The sequence below is a fragment of the Pelophylax lessonae genome (genome assembly GCF_965119305.1).
Source record: "Pelophylax lessonae genome assembly, chromosome: 9".
Classification (NCBI taxonomy): domain Eukaryota; kingdom Metazoa; phylum Chordata; class Amphibia; order Anura; family Ranidae; genus Pelophylax; species Pelophylax lessonae.
Genome location: NC_138776.1, coordinates 142394139 through 142419729, shown reverse-complemented (window position 1 = coordinate 142419729; position 25591 = coordinate 142394139). Strand labels below are relative to the sequence as shown.

The window sequence follows — 25591 nt, the reverse complement described above, 5'->3', positions numbered from 1 at the left end:
AATAATGAGTTGTGAAGAATCAACAAGTGGGACACAATCATGAAGTGGATTGAAATTTATTGGATATTTCAAACTTTGTTAAATTAAAAAACTGAAAAATTGGGCGTGCAAAATTATTCAGCCCCTTTACTTTCAGTGCAGCAAACTCTCTCCAGAAGTTCAGTGAGGATCTCTGAATGATCCAATGTTGACCTAAAAGACTAATGATGATAAATAGAATCCACCTGGGTGTAATCAAGTCTCCGTATAAATGCACCTGCACTGTGATAGTCTCAGAGGTCCGTTTAAAGCGCAGAGAGCATCATGAAGAACAAGGAACACACCAGGCAGGTCCGAGATACTGTTGTGGAGAAGTTTAAAGCCGGATTTGGATACAAAAAGATTTCCCAAGCTTTAAACATCCCAAGGAGCACTGTGCAAGCGATAATATTGAAATGGAAGGAGTATCAGACCACTGCAAATCTACGAAGACCTGGCCGTCCCTCTAAACTTGCAGCTCATAAAAGGAGAAGACTGATCAGAGATGCAGCCAAGAGGCCCATGATCACTCTGGATGAACTGCAGAGATCTACAGCTGAGGTGGGAGACTCTGTCCATAGGACAACAATCAGTCGTATACTGCACAAATCTGGCCTTTATGGAAGAATGGCAAGAAGAAAGCCATTTCTTAAAGATATCCATAAAAGTGTTGTTTAATGTTTGCCACAAGCCACCTTGGAGACACACCAAACATGTGGAAGAAGGTGCTCTGGTCAGATGAAACCAAAATCTAACTTTTTGGCAACAATGCAAGACGTTATGTTTGGCGTAAAAGAACACAGCTCATCACCCTGAACACACCATCCCCACTGTCAAACATGGTGGTGGCAGCATCATGGTTTGGGCCTGCTTTTCTTCAGCAGGGACAGGGAAGATGGTTAAAATCCATGAGAAGATGGATTGAGCCAAATACAGGACCATTCTGGAAGAAAACCTGATGGAGTCTGCAAAAGACCTGAGACTGGGACTGAGATTTGTCTTCCAACAAGACAATGATCCAAAACATAAAGCAAAATCTACAATGGAATGGTTCACAAATAAACATATCCAGATGTTAGAATGGCCAAGTCAAAGTCCAGACCTGAATCCAATCGAGAATTTGTGGAAAGAACTGAAAACTGCTGTTCACAAAAGCTCTCCATCCAACCTCACTGAGCTCGAGCTGTTTTGCAAGGAGGAATGGGCAAAAATTTTAGTCTCTCGATGTGCAAAACTGATAGAGACATACCCCAAGCGATTTACAGCTGTAATCGCAGCAAAAGGTGGCGCTACAAAGTATTTACTTAAGGGGGCTGAATAATTTTGCACACCCAATTTTTCAGTTTTTTATTTGTTAAAAAAGTTTGAAATACCCAATAAATTCCGTTCCACTTCATGATTGTGTCCCACTTGTTGTTGATTCTTCACAAAAAATTACAGTTTTATATCTTTATGTTTGAAGCCTGAAATGTGGCAAAAGGTTGCAAAGTTCAAGGGGGCCAAATACTTTCGCAAGGCACTGTAATCATAAGTAAAATGTTCGTTTTAAATAATTTGTTGAGAATCCTTTACTAGCAATGACTGCATGAAGTCTGAAACCTATGGACGTTACCAAAGACTGGGTTTCCTCCTTTCTGATGCTTTTCCAGGCTCTTAATGCAGCTGTCCTTTCTGATGCTTTTCCAGGCTCTAACTGCAGTTCTTCTTGGTTTGCGGGTCTTTCTGCCTTTATTTTTGCCTTCAGCGAGTGAAAAGCATGCTTAATTGGGCTGAGATCAGGTGATTGACTCTGCCATTGCAGAATATTGCACTTATTTTCCTTCAAAAGCTCCTGGGTTGCTTTTGCAGTGTGTTCAGGATCATTGTCCATCTCTACTGAGAAGTGCCGTCCAATCAACCTTGCGGCATTTGGCTGAATCTGGGCTAACAGTATATCTCTAAACACTGCAGAATTCATCCAGCTGCTTCGGTCCACTGTCACATCATCAATAAACACCAATGACCCAGTGCCACTGGAAGTCATCCATGCTCATGCCATCACACTGCTCCCACTGTTTTACAGATGATGTTGTATGCTTTGGACCATGAGCTGTTCCAAGCTGTCTCATCACTTTTTTCTTCCCGTCATTGTGGTACAGCTTAATCTTAGTTTCATCCGTCCAACGAATGCTTTTCCAGAACTGGTCTGGCTTTTTTTTACATGTTTTTTGGCAAAGTGTAATCTGGCTTTTCTATTCTTCAACCTTATGAATGGTTTTTCACCTTGTGGTGAACCCTCTGTATTTGCTCTCGTTAGGTCTTCTCTTGATAGTAGACTTTGACAATTATACGCCCACCTCCTGGAGAGTGTCCTTAACTTGCCTGGATGCTGTGAATGGGTTTTTCTTTACCATAGAAAGGATCCTCCAATTATCCACCACTATTGTCTTCCATGGACGTCCAGGCCTTTTTATGTTGCTGAGCTCACCAGTGCGTTCTTCTTTCCTCAGAATGTACCAAACTGTTGATTTGGCCACTCCTAATGTTGCTGCAATCTCTCTGATGGATTTGTTTTGTTTTTGAATCCTTACAATGGCATGTTTCACTTGCATGAACAGCTCCTTTAAACCCCTCATGAAGCAGCAATAGATTTCAAATGCAAATACCACACTTAGAATCAACTCCAGACCTTTTTCCTGCCTAATCAATGAAGAAATAAGAAAGGAGTAGCCCAAACCTTGCCATGAAACAGCTTTTGATTCAATTGTCCAATTACTTTTGGCCCTTGAAAAAAAAAGGGGGATGGCTAGTCTTAAGAGCTGTAATTCCTTCCTCCGATTTGGATGTACATAACCTCAAATTAAACCTGAGTGTGCACTTTCAGCCCCTATCCAATATATAACTATAGCTTGAATGTTTTGGTAAACACCTGAAAAAAGCTAAACTGTGCCTGTGACCAAATATATATATATATAGACCTAACTAGGTCGGTGATCATTACAATTACTAGTAAAAAATAAATAAAAATTCCAAAATATATACCATTGTTTGTAGATGCTATAACTTTAATGAAAACCAATGAATTTATGTTTATTGGGGGCTTTTTTTTTTTACCAAAGATATGAAGTAGAATACATTTTGGCCTCAATTTATAAAGAAATTGGATTTCAGTCTTTTTTTGATTATATAATAAAAAATAAAAAACCCAGAGGTGATAAAATGCCACCAATAGAAAGCTCTATGTGTGTGAGAAAAGAATATAAACTTCCTTTGAGTACAGCAGTGCACAACCCCACAATTACCAGTTAAAGTAGTGCAGTGCTAAATAGCAAAAAATTACCTTGTCTAAAGCTTAATGTACACTGGGCAGTTGAAAACCTCTGCTGAACCCTGGAACTTGACAGCTAGTAACCGACTGTTAAAAACGTCTGTTTTCCCACATTTATGCGCGTTTAGCAGCGTTTGCATATAGAAGGGTTTTTACATTGTAAAATGGTCCGAAATGCATCCCCATTGAAAACGCCTATAAACAAAACACTTATAAACGCAAGTTACCGCGTTTAGACGCGTTTGCACGCTGTTACGTGTATTTGGCATTTCAAATGCCAATTAACTTCTGGCTGAACGCATTTTTTTTTTTTATTTAACAAAAATGCCACTAAACTCAACTGCTTCTAAACGACTATAAACGACTCGGTGTACATGGACGAATAAGAAAACAGAGGAGAGTTCAGGGACTGCTGAAAAAACACCCAACTGCTCCTAAACATCCGTTTATCAGTAGCAGTGTACATGACGCCTAAGGGGTAAAACCTTCCTGAGCAGAGGTGGTTAATGTCTGAGCAAAGCCCAAAGAAAATAGACCGCTAATTTGCAAATTGTAGCTTTGATGATTTGTGATGGGAGTATGTGCAGATAGTATTGGGTTGCATAGTTACTTGTATTCGCCATACAATTTGATGTAAATGACAAAGGTAACGCATACTGTTAGACAGGTCAATTTCGGTTGGTCGCTGGCTGGTTGGTAAGTTGTGACTGGAAATCTCTTCGTTTTTTTGATCTGACTCTGTACACTGTGAAGTGTAATACATATACTTCACATCGATCCACTTGGAGCACTCTACGTACTTCAAACTGTTAATAGTCATATCCTGCCTCCAGTTCCAAATGACCTTAACCACTTACCGCATACTGACGTATATTTACGTCGGCAGACTTTGCGGTAGTATACCGGGCTGATGCCTCTAGCTAGAGACACCATCCCGGTACAGTGGTTTAGTGCCAACGGTCGGCTTTCCGTCAGTAGCGACCGATGCGGCTCGGGAGCCGCTCGATCGTTACCCGGGTGAGCGGGAGGGGACGTTCCCCCCCCCCTCCCGCCGCCTTCTGTGACTTTGCTCGGATGGATGGAGTCCCGATCAAAGCCGGAAACGGCCTCGATCGGGTCTCCGATGACGTAACGTGGAGGCGGCGTCCATGACGTCACTTCCGGGTTACTGTGCTGCAAAACGCGGCAAATTTAGAAAACGGCTGTATGCAAAAACGCAGTTTTCGGCGTTTTGCATACATGGAAGTGTAGTGGAGGTGTCTAGGGTCTTTTAGACCCTCGATCCCTCCATAAAGAGTACCTGTCACTACATATAGCTTATGACAGCAATAAAAGTGATCAGATTTTTATTTATTTTTTTAAAACTGTAATAATGTTAAAAAAAAATAAAATAAATAGGGAAAAAACATCTTTAGCCGCCCCTGTCACCGTTCGCGCACAAAAAAAAAACGTATATGGAAGTCGAGCCGCGAATAAATTCGCTTTTCAAACCACACATGTGAGGTATCGCCGCGATCGCCAGAGCATGAGAAATAATTTAAAATAGAGCCACACTCTAACTCTAAACTGGTAACCGTTAAATAAATTTAAAGCGTCGCTTATTGAGATCTCTATTGACCGTAGTTTGTCGCCATCCCACGGGGGGGCGCAATTTTAAACCGTAACATGTTGGGTATCTATTTACTCGGCGTGACATCATCTTTCACAATATACAAAAAAAATGGGCTAACTTTACTGTTTAGTATTTTTTAAATGCAGTGAAATGTGATTTTTCAAAATTTTTCCAAAAAAATGGCGTTTTAAAGACCACTGCGCAAATACCGCGTGACAAAAAATATTGCAATGACCAACATTTTATTCTCCAGAGTCTTTGCTAAAAATATATATATAATGTTTGGGGGTTCTAAGTAGTTTTCTAGGAAAAAATACTGGTTTTAACTTGTAAACAAAAAGTGTCCGAAATAGGGCTGGGGCTTAAGTGGTTAACAACTGTTTTTCTTAAAGTCTATATATTTGAGAAGTATAATGATAGTCCGCAATTAGTTCTAAGGCTAGGTATACGTTAAGTTTTTTCCATTCAACCCTGTGGGCTGAACGAAAAAAAAAAAGTGAGTGGTCACCGTACTGAGTGATGCTGCGGAGATCTTCCCCGCTGTGCTTTTATGTTCTGACAGGGAGACTGTGACCCCCCGCCCCCCATCCACACACACCAAAACACACTGATCAAGTATACCCAGCCTAAAGGATTTGCTGGGCAGTAAATCAGCTGTGCATTGGATATTAATGCTCCCAACTATGCCAACAAAAACGCCAAAAAAATTATATTTTAATATTCTCTTGAAAAATATACATTCTTAGCTAAGAATAAAACAACCTAATAAAAACAACTTTCCATTAGAATATGTATTAATATTTTATTTACATGATTTATTTCTTATGTAGCTCTTTCCATGGGATTTTTAGGGCATGTGGAACCCAGATTTTCTCAGGGAAAAAGATTAAGAAGGTCTGAGTCTTGAAGGGGAAATCAGTATTACAAATATATATGAGCACAGAGCAGCCCCTTATGTAAGTTTCTGGTGTCCCCTGTTGGCACTTTTGGCTCCTCCTCTTCTCGGTGTGCCACTATAGGGAGCTGCTTCCTATGGCGGCACACCTGTGGGCAAGATCCCAAGCTGGGCTGTGTACATCTATTGACACAAACAGTGTGGCTCAGCCCCGTCCCTTGCTCACAGGCTCTCTAGCTCCTGCTGCTATGAGCAGAGATAGAGAGAGGAGAGAGGAGACAGCCACTGCAGGTGAGCAGATCGCTGGATCGAGATATGCAAGTATAAAAGGGGTGAGGGGTGGGGGGTGGCGATACAAACACTAGGACCTTTTATTTACCTTTAAAGTGATTGTAAAGTCTCGTTTTTTTTCCTATAAAAATAACAAACATGTCATACTCCCCTGCTCTTTTGCAGTGGTTTTACACAGAGCAGCCCGGATCCTCCTCTTCTTGGGCCCCTCTTCTGTAATCCTGGCCCCTCCCTCCTATTAAGGCTCCTGTCACGCGGTCCGCTCCGTCGGCGGACTCCGTGCTGCTCAGCGGGGGATCGATAAACTGATCCCCGCTGAGCAGGCAGGTGACAGCTCTGTCTCCGCTCTGTGTACGGAGAGGGAGGTGTCAGAGCCCCGCTGCTCTCTATGGGGAATCAGATGAGAGTGGACCACCTGTCTGCTTTCATCCGATCCCATCCCCTGGACGGATGGAAAAATAGGATTTCCATTCGTCCGGATTTCACGGACAGGATCGGATGCGGATGGCAGCGGGTGTCAGCGGACATGTGTCCGCTGACATCTGCTGCCCCATAGGGAAGCATGGAGAATCCGGTCAAATTCGCCTAAAAAACTGACAGGCAGGTCTGATCGAATCGTTCGTGTGAAAGGACCCTAAGACTCCCACAGCAAGCAGCTTGCTGTGGGGACACCCTAGCCGAGACACAGCTCTCTGTGTTGATTCAGACACTGAGCCCCTTCCCCACCCCTCTCATTCCCGATTGGCTAGCTGACTCGGATTGACAGCAGTGGCAGCCAATGGCGCAGCTGCTGTTACTCAGCCAATTAAGAGGGAGAATCTTGGATGGCTGAGACACTCGTAGACACTGCTGGACAGAGAGGGGCCTCAGGGAAGTGTTAGGGAGGCTGCTGCACACAGGTTTTTTTTTACCTTAATGCAAAGAATGCATTAAGATAAAAAAAAAAACCTTCTGCCTTTACAACACCTTTAATGCAGAGAGAGTATTAAGGTTAAAAATGTCCAGGCTTTAGAACCACTTGAATTGTGCATGTAAAACATTTCCTACCTGTTCAAATTCTTCCATGTCTACTTCTCCATCTCCATTCAGATCAAACATTTTGAAAGCAATCTCAAAGTTTCTTTGCGGAGCTAAAAAAAAAAAAAAAAAAAAAAAAAATATGAAAGCATTAAATATTTACTGAAACTGTAAACAACTAATTATCTGATCATGTTCAAAATAAAAATAGAGTAAACTTACAGACTAGATTTACAAGCCAATACACATAAAGTGAGTAAATATATTTATGTGTCTGCCAAGTACACTCATCCAATTAATGGCCAGGGATCCACATGTGCTTTTCTGCATAATTTTGTTTTGCTTTTAAGCCACTAGTTCTAAGTCAGCCTTTGTGGCATCTGAATGCCTGCTCCATAATTCAAGGCCCAGAAACATGAATTGTAGTAGATCTATTTCTTATTTTTTTTTTATAGATAGATCAGCGGCGGCCGATCTATTGAGGGCGCCCCCCCTTCCATGCGTCCGGCCCCCTAATCAGCATGCAGGGTGCCGGACGCATGGAACTCAATGGGTTTTTTTTTTTCCATCACCTGATTAGAGCCAGAGGCTCTAATAGGGTGATGCAAAGGGTGGTCCCGGGATGCAAAGCAGTGCGCCCAGAGCCCACCCATTGTGTGACAATAGCGAATGAAAATTCGCTATGGTCACACCGATCCTCCTCCTGGCCAATCAGAAAGCCGGTCTAATACCGGCTTACTGATTGGCCGCATGGCAAATCCCATGCCATTGGCCGAGGAGGTGGGAGCGGGAATCGAGAAGACCACCGCCGGAGCGGGAAGAAGCCACCTGCCGAAGCCGTCGCCGAGTGAGAAGAAGCCGCCCGCCGGGAAAGAAGACAAAAGCCAGTGCCGAGTGAGAAGAAGCCGCCCGCCGAAGCCGTCACCAAGTGAGAAGAAGCCGCCCGCCGGGACAGAAGACAGAAGCCGTCGCCGAGTGAGGAGAAGCCGCCCGCCGGGACAGAAGCAGTCGCCGCCGGGCTGCTCCAGGGCTCCAAGTAAGTGCACTGGTCTGGGGAACCACACTGCATTGAAGGGGGCACGCACGCTGGTCACTGCATTGATGGTGGCATGCTGTGGTAACTCTGCATTGATGGTGTCATGCTGTGGTAACTCTGCATTGATGGTGGCACGCTGTAGTAACTCTGCATTGATGGTGGCATGCTGTGGTAACTCTGCATTGATGGTGGCATGCATGCTGTGGTAACTCTGCAATGATGGGGGCATGCTGTAGTAACTCTGCATTGATGGTGGCATGCATGCTGTGGTAACTCCGCATTGATGGGGGCACGCTGTAGTAACTCAGCATTGATGGTGGCATGCTGCGGTAACTCTGCATTGATGGGGGCACGCTGTAGTAACTCTGCATTGATGGTGGCATGCTGTGGTAACTCTGCAATGAAGGGGGCATACTATACTTTGATTACTGAAGGCCCCTTTCACACTTTTGTGACCTCAAAGTCATGCAATTTTTTGCCACGTTTTTTGCCGCAAAGCAATGCCTATTATATTTTTTCTGTTTGCGCCCCCCCCCCCCCAAATTTTGAGCACCAGCCGCCACTGAGATTATATATAGTAAGCTGGGGAACAGGTAGCGGGTGCAAAACTCCCTGGGATGAGCAGTCTTTAAGGCACAGATACCAAATCCTCTGATGTTGTGACAAACAGTGCGGTGTTTATTGGTGCTATATACAAGTTTATAAACAGGTGCTGTACAGTGCTTTAAGGAAAACAAACAGGAATACTAAGAACAAACAAAATCCTAGCCATGTCCCGGCGCTTACTACACACAATGCAGTCCCTAACTAACCCAGACTGAGCAAGCCTACAGCTTGTCAGCTTCCAAAGACACACACAGGTAGTTTTACTGACCTTCTGCTCTCATAGACAAAACGTTGTCTGTGTTCCCAGGCTGAGAGAGCACTGCTGTTTGTCTCAGGTGAGATTAAATTGGCTTGGTGAAGAGGGCCAAGATCCGAACTGGATCATGGCTCAGAGATCCCTAAAGGTATAGGAGAGATGCCTGGGTGATGTATAAACCCCGAACAGGACTTTTCCTGGCTCTCTCTGGGACACTCTGCTACTATATATATATATATATATATATATATATATATATATATATATATATATACAGTGGGTACGGAAAGTATTCAGACCCCCTTAAATTTTTCACTCTTTGTTATATTGCAGCCATTTGCTAAAGTCATTTAAGTTCATTCTTCTTCCTCATGAATGTACACACAGCTCCCCATATTGACGGAAAAACACAGAATTGTTGACATTGTTGCAGATTTATTAAAAAAGAAAAACTGAAATATCACATGGTCCTAAGTATTCAGACCCTTTGCTGCGACACTCATATATATAACTCAGGTGCTTTCCATTTCTTCTGATCATCCTTGAGATGGTTCTACACCTTCATTTGAGTCCAGCTGTGTTTGATTATACTGATTGGACTTGATTAGGAAAGCCACACACCTGTCTATATAAGACCTTCCAGATCACAATGCATGTCAGAGCAAATGAGAATCATGAGTCAAAGGAACTGCCTGAAGAGCTCAGAGACAGAATTGTGGCAAGGCACAGATCTGGCCAAGGTTACAAAAAGATTTCTGCTGCACTTAAGGTTCCTAAGAGCACAGTGGCCTCCATAATCCTCAAATGGAAGACGTTTGGGACGACCAGAACCCTTCCTAGAGCTGGCCGTCCGGCCAAACTGAGCTATCGGGGGAGAAGAGCCTTGGTGAGAGAGGTAAAGAAGAACCCAAAGATCACTGTGGCTGAGCTCCAGCGATGCAGTCAGGAGATGGGAGAAAGTTGTAGAAAGTCAACCATCACTGCAGCCCTCCACCAGTCGGGGCTTTATGGCAGAGTGGCCTGACGGAAGCCTCTCCTCAGTGTAAGACACATGAAAGCCCGCATGGAGTTGGCTAAAAAACACCTGAAGGACTCCAAGATGGTGAGAAATAAGATTCTCTGGTCTGATGAGACCAAAATAGAACTTTTTGGCCTTAATTCTAAGCGGTATGTGTGGAGAAAACCAGGCACTGCTCATCACCTGTCCAATACCGTCCCAACAGTGAAGCATAGTGGTGGGCAGCATCATGCTGTGGGGGTGTTTTTCAGCTGCAGGGACAGGACGACTGGTTGCAATCGAGGGAAAGATGAATGCGGCCAAGTACAGGGATATCCTGGACAAAAACCTTCTCCAGAGTGCTTTGGACCTCAGACTGGGCCGAAGGTTTACCTTCCAACAAGACAATGACCCTAAGCACACAGCTAAAATAATGAAGGAGTGGCTTCACAAGAACTCCGTGACTGTTCTTGAATGGCCCAGCCAGAGCCCTGACATAAACCCAATTGAGCATCTCTGGGGAGACCTAAAAATGGCTGTCCACCAACGTTTACCATACAACCTGACAGAACTGGAGAGGATCTGCAAGGAGGAATGGCAGAGGATCCCCAAATCCAGGTGTGAAAGACTTGTTGCATCTTTCCCAAAAAGACTCCTGGCTGTATTAGATCAAAAGGGGGCTTCTACTAAATACTGAGCAAAGGGTCTGAATACTTAGGACCATGTGATATTTCAGTTTTTCTTTTTTAATAAATCTGCAACAATGTCAACAATTCTGTGTTTTTCTGTCAGTATGGGGTGCTATGTGTACATTCATGAGGAAGAAGAATGAACTTAAATGATTTTAGCAAATGGCTGCAATATAAAGAGTGAAAAATTTAAGGGGGTCTGAATACTTTCCGTACCCACTGTATATTGATTGATTTGAGCAAAAGTTATTGTCTACAAACTAGGGGAAATATTTAGGTTGTTTTTTTTTTTTTACTAGTAATAGCGGCGATCAGTGATTTTTAGCGGGACTGCAATATTTCTGCCGACAGATCGGTCACCTGACACTTTTAGGGGGACCAGTGACATTAGTACAGTAATCAGTGCTAAAAATATGCACTGTTACTAATGACACTGGCAGGGAAGGGGTTAACACCAGGGGCGATCAAAGGGTTAAATGTGGGGTGGTTTCTAACTGGGGGGGGGATGGGGTTGCGGCATGAACACAGAGACCTGCGTTCTTAAATAAGAGGAACACAGGACCCCTATGTTCATTACGGCGGAACAGCGGTCTGCCATGTTTACAACCGCAGACTATCGTTCTGTCTCCACAGGGAGCGGTTGTGGGTGCCTGGTGGCAATCGAGGCTGCCGGTCCCGATGGTTAGCTTCCCCTGTGTTGAATGGGCACGGTCCTGCGAACCGAAGTACAGGTACGTTGTTTTGCGGGACAGAGCTGACCTGCCGCTGTAAAACTACAGAGGCTGATCGGCAAGTGGTTCAACATTATCTAGAATTCATAAACCATGGGATGTACCCATGAAAAGAGTCGAGGAGTGGGGAACAGAATAATAGTAAAAGGCCCACAGGAAAAAACAGGAACCCATCTGATGACAGTAGAAGCACAAAAAAAAAAGTGTAAAATAAATCAATAAAAAAAAAAAAAATTAAAGCTCCCCTGTCCAAGCTGAGATCACTGGGGAGGAGTTCAACCTGGCGCTGGCTCAGTCCAAGCCACGGAAGGCACCTGGAGCGAATTAAAAGGGGTAGGAGAAAAAAAAGCAGCGCCACCTCAGTGTAGATTAAAAGGTAATTTATTACATAAAAACAACGTAGTAACTCACACAGAGGAAATCGTTGATCAGCAAATGGTGATGGTTCATCTGCAACACTGCAGGGATGTTCGGGAAGTACACTGTGGTGGCCGTGGTCCTTGCTGTGCCGGTGGAGTCCGACACTTCCTGTGGTTCTGGCAGCATTCAGTATCCAGGCTTACATCCAATAGTGGCAGGGGGGTGTTCGTGTTCGGAGCATGCATGCTCCTTCCTCAGGCGATGCTGATTTGTGTGACAGACTGCGAGTTTTATAGCTGAGGGACTCCGGGGGTGGGGGCCTGTTGCTGTGGAGATGCGGTATATACAATGAGTAATCTGGCCGAAAAAGGAAGTCATGTGACAGAGAGTCTCCGGGGGTGGGGGCCTGTTGCTGTGGAGATGCGGTGTATACAATCAGTTGTAAAAAAACTGTGGTGGTGGGAGTCACTCTGCTCACAACGTTTGAACAGCACTAGATTCGATTTCCAGCACTCAACCATTCACTATTTTGAAGTCACACGGTGGAGACAACCCATTTTGTTGGATTTTGTGGACATTCACTGGTCATTGGACCACCTATATGTTAATTGATTTTTACATCCAGAGCACTTTGGACTTTTTGTTTTCACTATTTGGCGATTATTTATTTGTGTTTATTTAGAACACTCCCACTCAACTGTTTTGTTACACAGTAGTAGGGTCAATTTCCTTTTATTCTTTTGGAGTACTGCTGACTGATTCTCTTAGGGCCTATATCACACTTCTACATAAGGAAGGGAAGGCCCCAGCTCAGTGTGGGAACTATTGCCCCATCGCTTTGTTAAATGTGGATCCGAAGCTTTTCTCGAAAATATTGGCAAATAGGCTTTTCCCACACATCGCAAAGTTGATACATTTAGACTAGGGCTGCAACAAACGATTCATTTTTCTGTCGACTAATCTATCGATTATTTTTACGATTAGTCGACTAATCTAACGATTATTTTTATTTTATTTTTTTGCTTAATGGAGTGTTTTTTTGATTAGCTAATTAATCCTGTAATTAATACAGACCCCTCAGTAAGCCCTCCTCTCTGTACAGACCCCACAGTAAGCCCTACCACCAAGTACATACCACTTAGTAGGCCCCCGCCCCAGTACAGACCCCACAGTAAGCCCTCCTACCTAGTACAGACCACTTAGTAAGCCCCCCTCCCAGTACAGACCCCTCAGTAAGCTCCTCCAACTTGGGGGGGGTCCTGAGATTGCGGGGTGGTAGGGGAGGGGGTCCTGTGATTGCGGGGTGGTTGGGGTGGTTCCTGTGATTGCGGGGTGGTTGGGGGGGGGTCCTGTGATTGCAGGGTGGTTGGGGGGGGGGGGTCCTGTGACTGCGGGGTGGTTGGGGGGGGGTCCTGTGATTGCGGGGTGGGTCCTGTGATTGCCGGGTGGTTCCAGTGAAGAGGACCTGTATGCATACAATGCAGTGAGAGCTTCTCTATAATTGAGCTTTCTTGAGATCCCCCCCCCCTCCCCTTTATAATCTCTCACCCCCTTCTCCCCGGGCCGGAAGATGACACCCCCCTGGGCCTCGGGACTCCTCCGGTACAGGTGGAAAATCCTCCGGAAAGCCTCCTCCCCTTCCAGCACGGCCGCCGACATCTTTACCTCTGACGTCACTGGGGGAAGTGGAGCTTAGAGGTCACCAAGATGGCGGCAGCCAGGAGGGTCATGCACGAGATCTTCATGTCGCAGATCCCATTCACAGCCGGGAGCAGTGAGTGTTGTTATAGCGGGTGTGGACGGAGCTCGAGGGGGGGGGGATTTCACCCGGCCGGCAATGTTTCAAGCGGCGCTGCGGCCGGCCAGGGGGCGTGTGACATCACGTGTTGACGAGTCGACGCCTTTCACGCACGTCGACGATTTTTTGTAGTCGACGTGTCTTGGCAGCCCTAATTTAGACCAGGCCGGGTTTATACCAACTCGAGAGGCTAGGGACAACACGACCCGAGTTATCAATTTGATTCATACAGCCCACACTGTGAAACGCCCACTTTTGTTGCACTCCACGGAGGCGGAGAAGGCGTTTGACAGGGTGGCATGGCATTTTTTGTCACATATAGGCCTTGGCCCTAATATGCTGCGATGGATTTCTGCACTCTACTCCTGCCCCACTGCAGCAATACGGGCTAATGATTGGAGATCTGACTTCTTCAAACTAACAAATGGAATGTCAGGAGGAATCCAGATATTTCTGGCATACAGAAACCATCAGGTCATCCCAAAATAGCAGAATATGCAGACGACTTAATTTTTTTTGTCACTAATCCCCATGTATCTCTCCCTAACATCCTGGAGGCCCTTGGAGTATATGGCGATCTATCCAACTACAAAATAAACCTTACCAAATCTGCTGTACTCAATGTCTCACTCCCACACAATGAGGCTATTGTCTTGAGGGCATCATTCCCAATTCAGTAGGCAGACACATCAATACGATACTTAGGCGTTAACATGACTTCAGACCCAGCGACCCTGTACCAAGCAAACCTACTACCGTTAATCCAAACTTTGAGGTTGGATCTCCAGCACTGGCATTCCTTGACTTTGATGTGGTTCGGCATATGTAACGCACTAAAAATGAACGTTCTACCTAGGTTGCTGCATGTTCTTCAGGCGGTGCCGGTCCGAATCCCTCAGTCGTTCTTAAAACAGACTAGGTTCATCTTCAGAAAATTTGTTTGGTCCAACAAGGAACCCAGCATTAGATTGCAACTCCTCTCATTGCCAAAAGGCGAGAGGGGGTGTTGGACTTCCAGACATTTTCAAGTATTATAGAGCTGCTCATCTTTCGAGGGTACTAGACTGGCATTGCAATGAAGCCTCTAAGCAATGGGTGTCTACGGAATTGTAAGATGCCATTATACCATTGGGGACAGCCCCATGGTTCACGACCACTGTCCCTAAGGACATGCAGAAACACTCGTTGATCGCAGATACACTGCTAGAAGTTAAGGATTTTTTCCTGCTCTACAGACCATAGTACCCTTGCAATCCCCCAGACTCCAGCTATAGGGAAAAAAAGATCAGCGCTAGCCACAGTAGTTAATGTAGATATTAGGACAGCAGCCCATGTAAACCAATATAATTTATTGAGAAACCAAGTTAAAAGGTTAGAATCCAAACTGGTAATTAGTTGCAATGAAGCCCCCGGTCAGTGAGGGGTACACATCGAACTTCGCCGCTGGATGAAGTGCGCACTGTGGTGGGGAATGCCTTGGATGGAGAAGTGCTCAACCGACACACAGAAGGGGGAGGGAGGGGGGCACACCGAACCAGCCGCTGTGCACTAGGAGCTGCCTCCTGCTTTCCCCTGCGATGCAGAGCCCAGCGGAGCGGAGCAGATGCGCGACTCGCAAACAATGCCCAGTTTGTCACGGCAACTGGGCATTGTTTGTGAGTCAAGCTGGCTCTGGTCTCCATTACATCACTTCCGGTAGTGACGTCCTTCCGGTGAGACGCATCTGCTCCGCTCCGCTGGGCTCTGCATCGCGGGGGAAAGCAGGAGGCAGCTCCTAGTGCACACCGGCTGGTTCGGTGTGCCCCCCTCCCTCCCTCTTCTGTGTGTCAGTTGAGCACTTCACCATCCAAGGCATTCCCCACCACAGTGCGGACTTCATCCAGCGGCAACGTGCGCTGTGTACTCCTCACTGACCAGTGGCTTCATTGCAACTAATTACCGGTTTGGATTCTAACCTTTTAACTTAATTTCTCAATAAATTTTATTGGTTTACATGGGCTGCTGTCCTAATGTCTACATTAACTACTGTGGCTAGTGCTAATCTTTTCTTCTGTTGTGCACCTTTATGCTGTTCTCAGCATTTTCTAACAGCAGCACCACTGGTGGAGTGATTAACTATATAGTGAGACTGCCACAGTCTCAGCGCTGAAATTTTCTGGTTTTCCAGCTATAGGAAATCCCGACTTTGCCCCCAGGCTAGTCGATGATAGATTTGGCAGACTGAAACAACAAGGGAGGACCTGCCTGATAGACATGTGGCCACAGGGCAGTTTGCCATCTCTGACAGACTTATCCAAGCTATCGGAGCCCCCACTTGACCTACTCAGCATCAACCAACTCAGACATATTCTCCAGACCTTTCAGAAGGTATCATATACCCCTCGCACGCCAACCCCATTTGGGGCGCTTTGCAGGACCAGAGAACCAATCAGACATACACTGACATTGATGTCTGGCTTCTTGATGGCAGCGGTGAAAGAGGTAACTTTGCCCTTCATTCATCAATGGGAAGCAGACCTCAATGTGCAATTCACACATAGCCACCTGAAGAAAATCCTTTTAATGGCACACAAGTCTTCCATAGCGAACCAATAACGAAGTGGGATAAAAAATCCTATCGAGATGGTATAGGATGCCTTATATACTCCATAAAATAGATGATTCTATCTCGGACAGATGCTGGAGATGTGAGTAAGTGGTGGGAACCATGCTCCACACCTTTTGGTCCTGCCCTGTTCTGGGATCTTTCTGGGGGGAGGTGACAGACACTATTAAAAAACTGACAGCAGTAGATGTAAAAGATAATCCAGCAGTGTGCCTGCTCCACCTAACAGAGAGACCCCTCCGGAAGTATAAAAAAAAAAAAAAAATCACTAACCTTGCAAACTCTTCATGCAGCTAAGGCATGTATACCCTCACTATGGAGGCAAACTTATCTGCCAACTCGTGCACTGTGGTACTCCAAAATTAAGCAAATACACCGAATGGAGGAACTGCTATGATCCATAATACAGAATAAAAATTTAGAGACAAATTGGGGGCCTTGGCACTACTTCATATATACGGATGACTACCTCCGTGAGGTGGCAGGATCATAAACTTATGGAGTCATAGGAGACCTAAACAGAAAGGATATTATGTGGGACTTTTGGGCCCCTGCCACCTGCACACCTTACTTCCCCCCTTGTCTTTCCTCGCTATCTCCACCTTTCTTTTATCCCCCCCCCCCCTTTCTAAAAGAGTGACACAAAAGATTTTTTCTTTTTTTTTATCTCTTCGTGAGATTGCAACTTACTATAGCCCTGGACGCAAGACAGCCAAGTGCTAATGTTTACGAGCTATTAAAAGCTTATATTTTATTTAAACAGAAGAGATGACAATAATTATAATACGAGCAATAAAAAACAAGGAATTGATAAAACTGACATGCAAAGTTTTATTCAAATGATACGGAAGCTCTGTAATCCTTTTGTAATACTCTATATAAATTGTAACTGAGATAAACTTGTTATGCTTGACACACACTTTGTTAATGGCTTGAAACTCCTTGTACTTTTGTGACTTTGCTACAATAAACAAGAATTAAAAAAAAAAAAAAAGCTCCCCTGTCCCTGCGCAAAGGCGAACACATACGCAAGTCCCACATGCATATGTAAACAGTGTTTGCACCAAAACGTGAGAGATCGTCGCCAACGTAAGAGCGAGATCAATGATTCTAGCACCAGAACACCTGTGTAACTCTAAACTAATAACCTGTAGGCTTTTAAAACATCTATGGAGATTTTTGGATACTGTAATTTGGCGCCATTCCATGGGCATACGGGGGGGGGGGGGAGTAGGAGGTACCATGACATGACATTCCACTCATGGGCTTGAAGTATACTTGTATTACTTACAGTATCTCACAAAAATGAGTACACCCCTCACATTTTTGTAAATATTTTATTATATCTTTTCATGTGACAACCCTGAAGAAAGGACACTTTGCTACAATGTAAAGTAGTGAGTGTACAGCTTGTATAACAGTGTAAATTTTCTGTCCCCTCAAAACAACTCAACACACAGCCATTAATGTCTAAACCGCTGGCAACAAAAGTGAGTACACCCCTAAGTCAAAATATCCAATTTTGGCCTAAAATGTCTATATTTTGTGCGGCCACCATTATTTTCCAGCACTGCCTTAGCTATCTTGGTCATGGAGTTCACCAGAGCTTCACAGGTTGCCACTGGAGTCCTCAGTTATAATTTACACAGAGTATTACAAAAGGATTAGAGAGCTTCCATATCATTTAAATAAAACTTTGCATGTCAGTTTTATCAATTGCTTGTTTTTATAATTATTGTTATCTCTTCTGTTTCCATAAACTATTATTCTACTACTCACTATTGTGAGATATTGTAGATATTACTACTTATTGGTAGGTTGATATTTACTATATTCTCCACCTGCAATGCAGTATTGCTATACAGTTTTGTGATCTTGAGAATGACCAATTTCTTTGTTAAGGTTGTAAACTTTAACATATTGAAAAAGAAAATTTTGCGCAATGATAAATTATATTCAGAACACAAGAATGTGGAAAACAGTCAGTTTTATCATTAAAACTGTGCAATCTGCTTTGTTTTACCTACATGCTCTCTTTAATTCTTTCCTTCTTAATAAGAAAATAATGCTTCTCTCCAAAAGACTTTTCCAGGGGAAGAAAAAGGTAGCTTTTTTAAAAATTATGCAAAAATACAGCCTAAACATCCTAAAATAGTTTTCGAAAATTGATTTTTTCTTCTCTCATTTTTACTCTCCCAAATATTTCGATCTAGAACAGCTGATTATTTACTGAACCACTGAGTCATGACTTAAATTAAGTAGATTATGTCAAGCACTACAGAGCAGTGCAGTTCAACGGAAACCTAATTTTAAATTGTGACTAAGTGCACTGGCTATGCACTGAAAACGCCAATCAAAGACTGCAATTACTTTTCTTACCAAGGGCAAAAAGGTGATAGGGACACAAAACATTTGTTTTGCTAAAGGAACAACCAAGGACTTTATACTATAATATATTACGAAATCTATTGGACAAAAAAGTACTAGCTATTTAGCAAAGGGCTGAAATTTGAACAAGAAAATCCGTAATAAAAAAAAAAAAAAAAGTCCTTTGTGAGAAAATAAGATCTTTGCACTGTTAAATTTTATAGATAAGATCAGAGATTTAAGGCCCAGGAATTAGTCTTTTTTTTTTTTTACAGACCCATATTTCTTAGTACATTTGGGAGTAAGCTGCTTTAAATGTGTATGTCAAGGCAAAAGGAAAGAAAATGCAGTACATATCTCTGCAATACAAGCACATTTTGCACGTTTAATCTCCATAAAGACCCTGCAAGCAAAGAAAAAAAACTGGATTTTTAACTTAACTCAAAATCCTTTTCTCTGATGTTCATTGAAGGACACAGCTCCATATCATTTGACCTTTGGGTTATGCTGCCCCCTACAGAAGTAGGACACTAGGCGGAAGATAATTGAAAACGCCTATAGGGCAGTCCTAGGGGGTATACTCCCACTTCCTACTATAGGACTTAAGTTTTGTTAGAAGAATACATAACCCAACTTAATAGAGGGGTGGGTGCTGTGTTTGTCAATGAACATCAGAGAATAGGATTTTACCGTAATACAAAAATCCAGTTTTCTCTTTCGTTCATTGACGGACACAGCCCTTGGGACATCCCAAAGCAGTGTCAACATGAGGGGTGGGAAAAAACAGAGCAATAAAAACATAGCCAACCAGGAAACACAGGAGCTCAATCAGGAACAACTGGAGCTCACCTAACAAAAAAAATACATCCTCAAGAGGCTTAAGCCTCTCCAACAGCGGCCTGCAAACCCTTGCGGCCAAAAGCAGCATCTACAGATGTGAATACATCCACCTTGTAAAATGATGTGAAGGTGTGCATTAGGGATCGACCGATATAGGTTTTTCATTGCCGATACAGATATTTTGGCCACTGCATATCGGAATCGGCCGATATGGGCCGATATTTTGAACATTTAAAGTTTTGCAAAATTAACACAATTTGACACAAATCTGTTACTGAACATGTTAATGCTTGTTTATTAACATTTATAACATTAAGGGCTCGCTCTTCCCACCTTAACTGCATGAAAATGGATAGGAAAACCGCAGTTGCAGGGACATCAGTTTCACATCATCTGATTGTGAATGATGCATAAACTGCTGCAGTAGTGCACTCACTCACTGTAATAATTTTAAATCACTACTGCAGTGCAGTCAGTGCAAAACTGCTGGAAAAAAGCTAGACAAACAGCTAGACAGTGGATTGGAGTCAGTGTACTACCGCTGCAGTAGTGCCCTCACTGCAATGATTTTAAATCACTATTGCAGTCAGTGCAAATTAAACTGCTAGACAAAAAAGCTAGACAACAACAAACAGCTAGACAGTGGATTGGAGGAGTCAGTGGGCTACTGCTGCAGTAGTGCACTCACTGCAATGATTTTAAATCACTAACTGCAGTCAGTGCAAAACTGCTAGAAAAAAAGCTAGACAGTGGGGAGTCAGTGGACTACTGCTGCAGTAGTACTCATTCACTGCAATCATTTTAAATCACTACTGCAGTAGAGATTTAAAAGTATTGCAGCAGTGAGTGGCACACTACTGCAGCAGTAGTCCACTGACTCCAATCCACTGTCTAGCTTTTTTTTTAGCAGTTTTGCACTGACCGCAGCACAGTCAGTGCAAAACTGCTAGAAAAAAAAAGCTAGACAAAAGCTAGACAGTGGAATGGATTGGAGTGGAAACTAGTACAATACTACTACACTTTCAATACTCCCAGTTAAGTAGAATATTATAGTGCAGAAAGCATAATATTTCAGCATGTTCACCAGTTAAATGGCTTCTGTTTTTTTCCACAAACTGCTGCCACTTCACTAAAAACAGGTTCACTTGGTACCGAGGAAGGAGGAGCAGAAAGGTATCTTCTATCATGAGAAGTAGGTCTTTTTTAGTGTGCCTCATTTTCTTTCCACCACTGAAGAGGATCACCACTTCTTCTGTCAATTACTGGTTCCTTCAAATAGAGATGAAGTTCATCATCCAGGCTCATTATTGCAGATTCAAAAGAATACCCCGCGCATGAGGCCCCAATAAAACACTGAACATGGCATCTATTCGACCACGATGAAGTTTCTCTTCTGTCTGTTGTCTTTTTGGACATTTTTCTCTTTTTGAAGCATCCTGCTCTTTCACATTAAAAACCTGCTCTTCTTGACTTTTCTTTTCGGCAGGAACCTCCTGCACCTCCTGTTAAATATCTTCTGTCAGCCATTGTTTTGCATTGGCCAATACATCAGAAGAAAAAGGATGGTTCTTGTATCAAGGATCCAAAAGACATGCAATCACAACATTTTTATTCTCTTCATGCTTCTCAAAATGTTTGGCGAGGCTGTCCCTCATGGCCTGCCTACATGTTTTAGTGTCATGTGTGTTGGGTCCTTCATTCTCTTGAAGAAGCATCTTCAGCACTCTTACACATGGGATGACAGATGACACAGATGAGTCGTAATGACTCACCTCTAGTGTCACTTCCTCTATGGGGAGGAGGGTCTCAATGACATTGGCTACAATGTCCAATGATCAGCAGTAGGACAAGAATATCCTCGATATTCACCTGACTATATAGCAAGAGCTCGCGTCTGCTCCACCATTCTTTGCAACATGTGAAGTGTTGAGTTCCATCGTGTTGGAACAGCGTTAATCAAGTTGTTTTTGGGTAGGCCAAGGTCTTCCTCAATGCACTGCAGTGGCTGCTTGGCAAGGATTGAATGGGGAAATGGCCTGCGCACCTCTTCAGCATGCTAATTATGTCAAGCAAAACTCTCTGGTTTGACAGACTATCATTTACCATAAGTTGGAGGGTGTCTGCCATACAACTGAGGTCTGACACTTCAGCATGTCTCATTCCCCAAGTCTTTGGTGATTCCCCATTCTTCTAGTATGCCTAGAAACCTCTCTCTAATGTACTCCCCAGTGTGGGATCCTTGCATCACTTTTGTATTCAACACCAAATGCCTTCTTGTCCATCCGCTGTCAATGAAGTGGCCTGTAAGACTCATTAGTAATTCTGTTTGTCCTGACCAGCAGTCAGTCGTGAATGAGAGTGAGTTGCCAGCATTCTCTGGTTTCAGCACAGCCTTTTTCTTTCTCAATGACCTTTTGTTGAATCTTTCCCAGCATTTCGGTTTGATAATACTTGTCACTCTTCAGTGTGTACCTTGGCTCAACTATGGACATCAACCGCTTAAGACCAGAGTCAGACACCATTGTAAATTGCTGGTTATCAGCGACCATCTTTTTTTTCTGAAACATATCTGTTACTGTTGCCTGGGATACTGATGTTTCACCTTATGATTCATTTTGTTTTTTCTGTGCTGCATGATATAATTCAACATGATGAACTCTTAGATGGGCCCAAAGATTTGACGTATTTTTGGTTTTTGCACAGATGGAGATGAGAAATAGTCCCAGACCACACTTTTACATTTTTCTATCTGCATCCATCTTCAGTGAAATTTGAAAGACACTACTGAAATTGAATATAGGCTTAAAAAAAACCTGGCTGGCTGGCACCCTGTGGTGATGAGTGGCTGGCACCCTTTGGCGGGTGGCTGGCTGGCATCCTGTGGCTGGCACCCTTTGGTGGCTGGCACCCTTTGGTGGATGGCTGGCCGGCACCCTGTGGTGGGTGGCTGGCTGGCAGGCACCCTGTGGTGGGTGGCTGACTGGCTGGCACCCTTTGGTGGGTGGCTGGCTGGTACCCTGTTGTTGGTGGCTGGCTGGCACCCTGTGGTGGGTGGCTGGCACCCTTTGGTGGGTGGCTGGCTGGCACCCTGTGTGGTGGGTGGCTGGCTGGCACCCTGTGTGGTGGGTGGCTGGCTGGCACCCTGTGTGGTGGGTGGCTGGCTGGTACAGGCCTGTGGGTGTGTGGGTGGCTGGCTGGCACCGGGCAGCTGTGGGTGGGTGTATGTATGGCAGGTGTTAACACACTGTGTGCACTGTACACACTGTCGACTCCCTGACTCCAGACGAGGCTGAGGGAGGCGACCTAAGAAGGCAGAAGCTGTTCCAGTGCGCGGAGGCGAGTGGCGCAACATACGCATTGACGTCATGATAATATCGGCAATATTAAAACCCTTCGGGGCTGATTCCGATATATCGGGGACAGTGCATATTGGCCCTGCCGATAATCGGTCAATCCCCAGTGTGCACAGACGACCTAATGGCCGCCTTGCGAACCTGGACCACTGACGCCTGATGACGGAAGGCCCAGGAGGCACTAAGCGCCCTTGTAGAATGCGCCTTACCGGGAAAGGAGGAACATGACCCTTAATAGAACAGGCCTGCACCACTGTCTGCCTAATCCACCTGGAAATGGTCACAGCAGATGTGCCCTGCCCATTACGAGATCCATTCCTAAGGACAAACAAGGAATCTGATCTCTTTAGGATGCTTAAGCACAGGACACAAGGAAGGCAACACAATGTCTTCAATCTTACATTACAGGACACCCTCGTTCAAAAGCAAACTGTTGGGTCTCTTCTGAACCATAGAGTCTGCATGTGTAAGCGCAGAGACACAAGATTGTCTGAGGGAACTAAGACTCTGGACAGGGCGATATCCCAGATTAGACCCGAAGCGACGAGACAGATCCAGCACTGATTTCTGGAAATGTAGGATTCAGCCGAATTTCTGCAGGGTCTGCACTGTTTATTGGACACTGAATGTAAAGAGTAGACTGACTGTTCCTTTAGAAGAAGGCCATCCAGATATTCCAAAACGGGGAAATCTCCAAGAAGCCAAGTGATTGTATTTTTTCTTCCTAATAAAGTTACTTTTGCATCCGATATTGTTGTTGGTTCTCCCATACAACTATCTGACCAGGGTTACCCTAGGGTTTTCCCAGGTGTCCCTCGCCAATAGTAAATACCGGCATAAGCCAAGAGACCAACGTAAAACGTATGGCGGGCCAGAGCCTCCACTCACCTATTAACCGGATCTTTAACCTGGAAACCAGTGAGTCTACTACAGGTGGGACCGTCCACTTTTAAAGCAGGGAATCCTTTTATGGATACCTCATAGCAAAACGCTTAGGGATCACAAGAGTGCGTTTTGGACAACCCCACTGTTATGTGACAAAGTTGTCAAAGTAAGCGGGAAAGGGGAACACCCCCGCCACAGTGGAGGACCTGTGGTGCCAAAAGGGACCGGCGCCTCATCGCAGAATCTCCGCCATGTTTAAAATTGAACGCTCTGACACAATCAGTGCATACACCAGCGCTTTTTCATGCATGGCTAGAGGAGCGCAGCAGAGCAAACATCCTCACTGTCTGAGCACTCAGGATGCGTGGACGGTGACTCGTGACCGAAAACAGATTCAGGATCTGATGGACAGATGAGGCAGGGGAGGGCGGTGGACGCTATATACTAAGGTCAATCTGAAAAAAACATAATCAGGATAGGGCCGCGGACTGCAATCCCGCAAGGGGGACACCAAAACAGGGTCCATGAATGAACCACCCACTGGACTCCGCCAAAAATAAGAGGGTCACCCTCCGAGCCCTTCCATATAGGCCCGCACAATAAGAAATAGCTCATATAAAAGGGGGACGCTTACCGTGACGCAGACGCGCAGGCAGAGTATGTTTACAAAACACAGGCACAGGAAATGATGCTCTCTTCCCTTGTGGAGCCCTTTTTGGTTCCAGTGTGAGAGAAGAAAGCATCTAACAGTGAGCACACAACCACTACACTAACACCAGTACACATAGGCACACATTTAACACCCCTGATCACCCCCCAGTTAACCCTTTAATGCCCTGTCACAGTGCACACTATATACAGTAAATAGCTTTTTTTACGGATTACTGTAATAGTGTCACTTGTGACTGCAGTTAGTGTGAGAGCCCGTTAGTTTCTATCCCAAATAGGTTTAGGGTACCCGCCACCCCCCCAATAAAGATTTATTTATTTTTTTAAATTTATATCTTTATTGGTGATTTTTTATATATACATACATTTCAAACAAACATTGTCATATTCTGACCAAACCCCACCCCCCTTACCTCCCCCACCCTCCTCCCCCCAATTAAACCAAAAAAAAAAAAAACGAAAATTTTTACACTTTTATGCGCACGTTCCCAACATTTCTTCGTATGAAGATGTATTCCATACTATATTACCATACACCAGGAGGGGTATGGGGACCGTCCCCCCACAGCCTGCACCCGGCTCCGCCCAGGGTAATTCTCTCTTAAACTCCCTTTAAGAAGAATTGGCTTCCAAGTATTGCACCCAGGGTCTCCATCTCAACTTAACTTGATCCTCTGAATTTCCCAATATGGCGGACAGCTCTTCCATCTTATAGATCTCGTTGACCTTCCCACACCACAACTCGTAAGTTGGGATCACTGTCTGTTTCCAGAAAATAGGTATGCATGCCCTTGCTGCATTCAACAGACGAAGAGTCAGGGACTTTCTGTAGCTCCGCACTGAGCTTCCCGTCAAATGCAGCAAGCACAACGCGGGGTCCTCTAGTATATCCACATTAGTTATATGTTTTATAGCCACTGCTATCTTATTCCAAAATGGCCACACTCTTTTACATCCCCAAAAAATATGGACCGCGTTTCCATCCTCCAATCCACACCGCCAGCATTTTCCTGAGACCGCCTCTTTTATTCTGTGTAATAGTGATGGGACTCTATACCATCTGGTTAGAATTTTTATACCCTGTCTCTTGGATCTTACAATCTAGTGACGATTGATGAACTAATCTCAGGATCTTATTTATCTGCTCTTTTGACCACACGGTATTTAACTCATGCTCCCATTTTTGGATAAACGGCAATTGTTGGTCTCCCTCATCTTCTGACAGTTGTGTATAGAACCTTGAGATCAGATGGCCCGTC

The 25591-nt window shown here is 44.4% G+C and overlaps 1 protein-coding gene across 1 annotated transcript in view; it reads right to left on the bottom strand.

Annotated features, from left to right (window-relative positions):
- The window catches only part of MICU1 (mitochondrial calcium uptake 1), a 641385-nt gene that overhangs the window by 322510 nt on the left and 293284 nt on the right, over positions 1–25591 (bottom strand). Inside the window, exon 7 of the mRNA XM_082267399.1 lies at positions 7171–7253. Coding sequence (XP_082123525.1) covers positions 7171–7253 — 83 coding nt within the window. The remainder of the gene's footprint in view (positions 1–7170; positions 7254–25591) is intronic.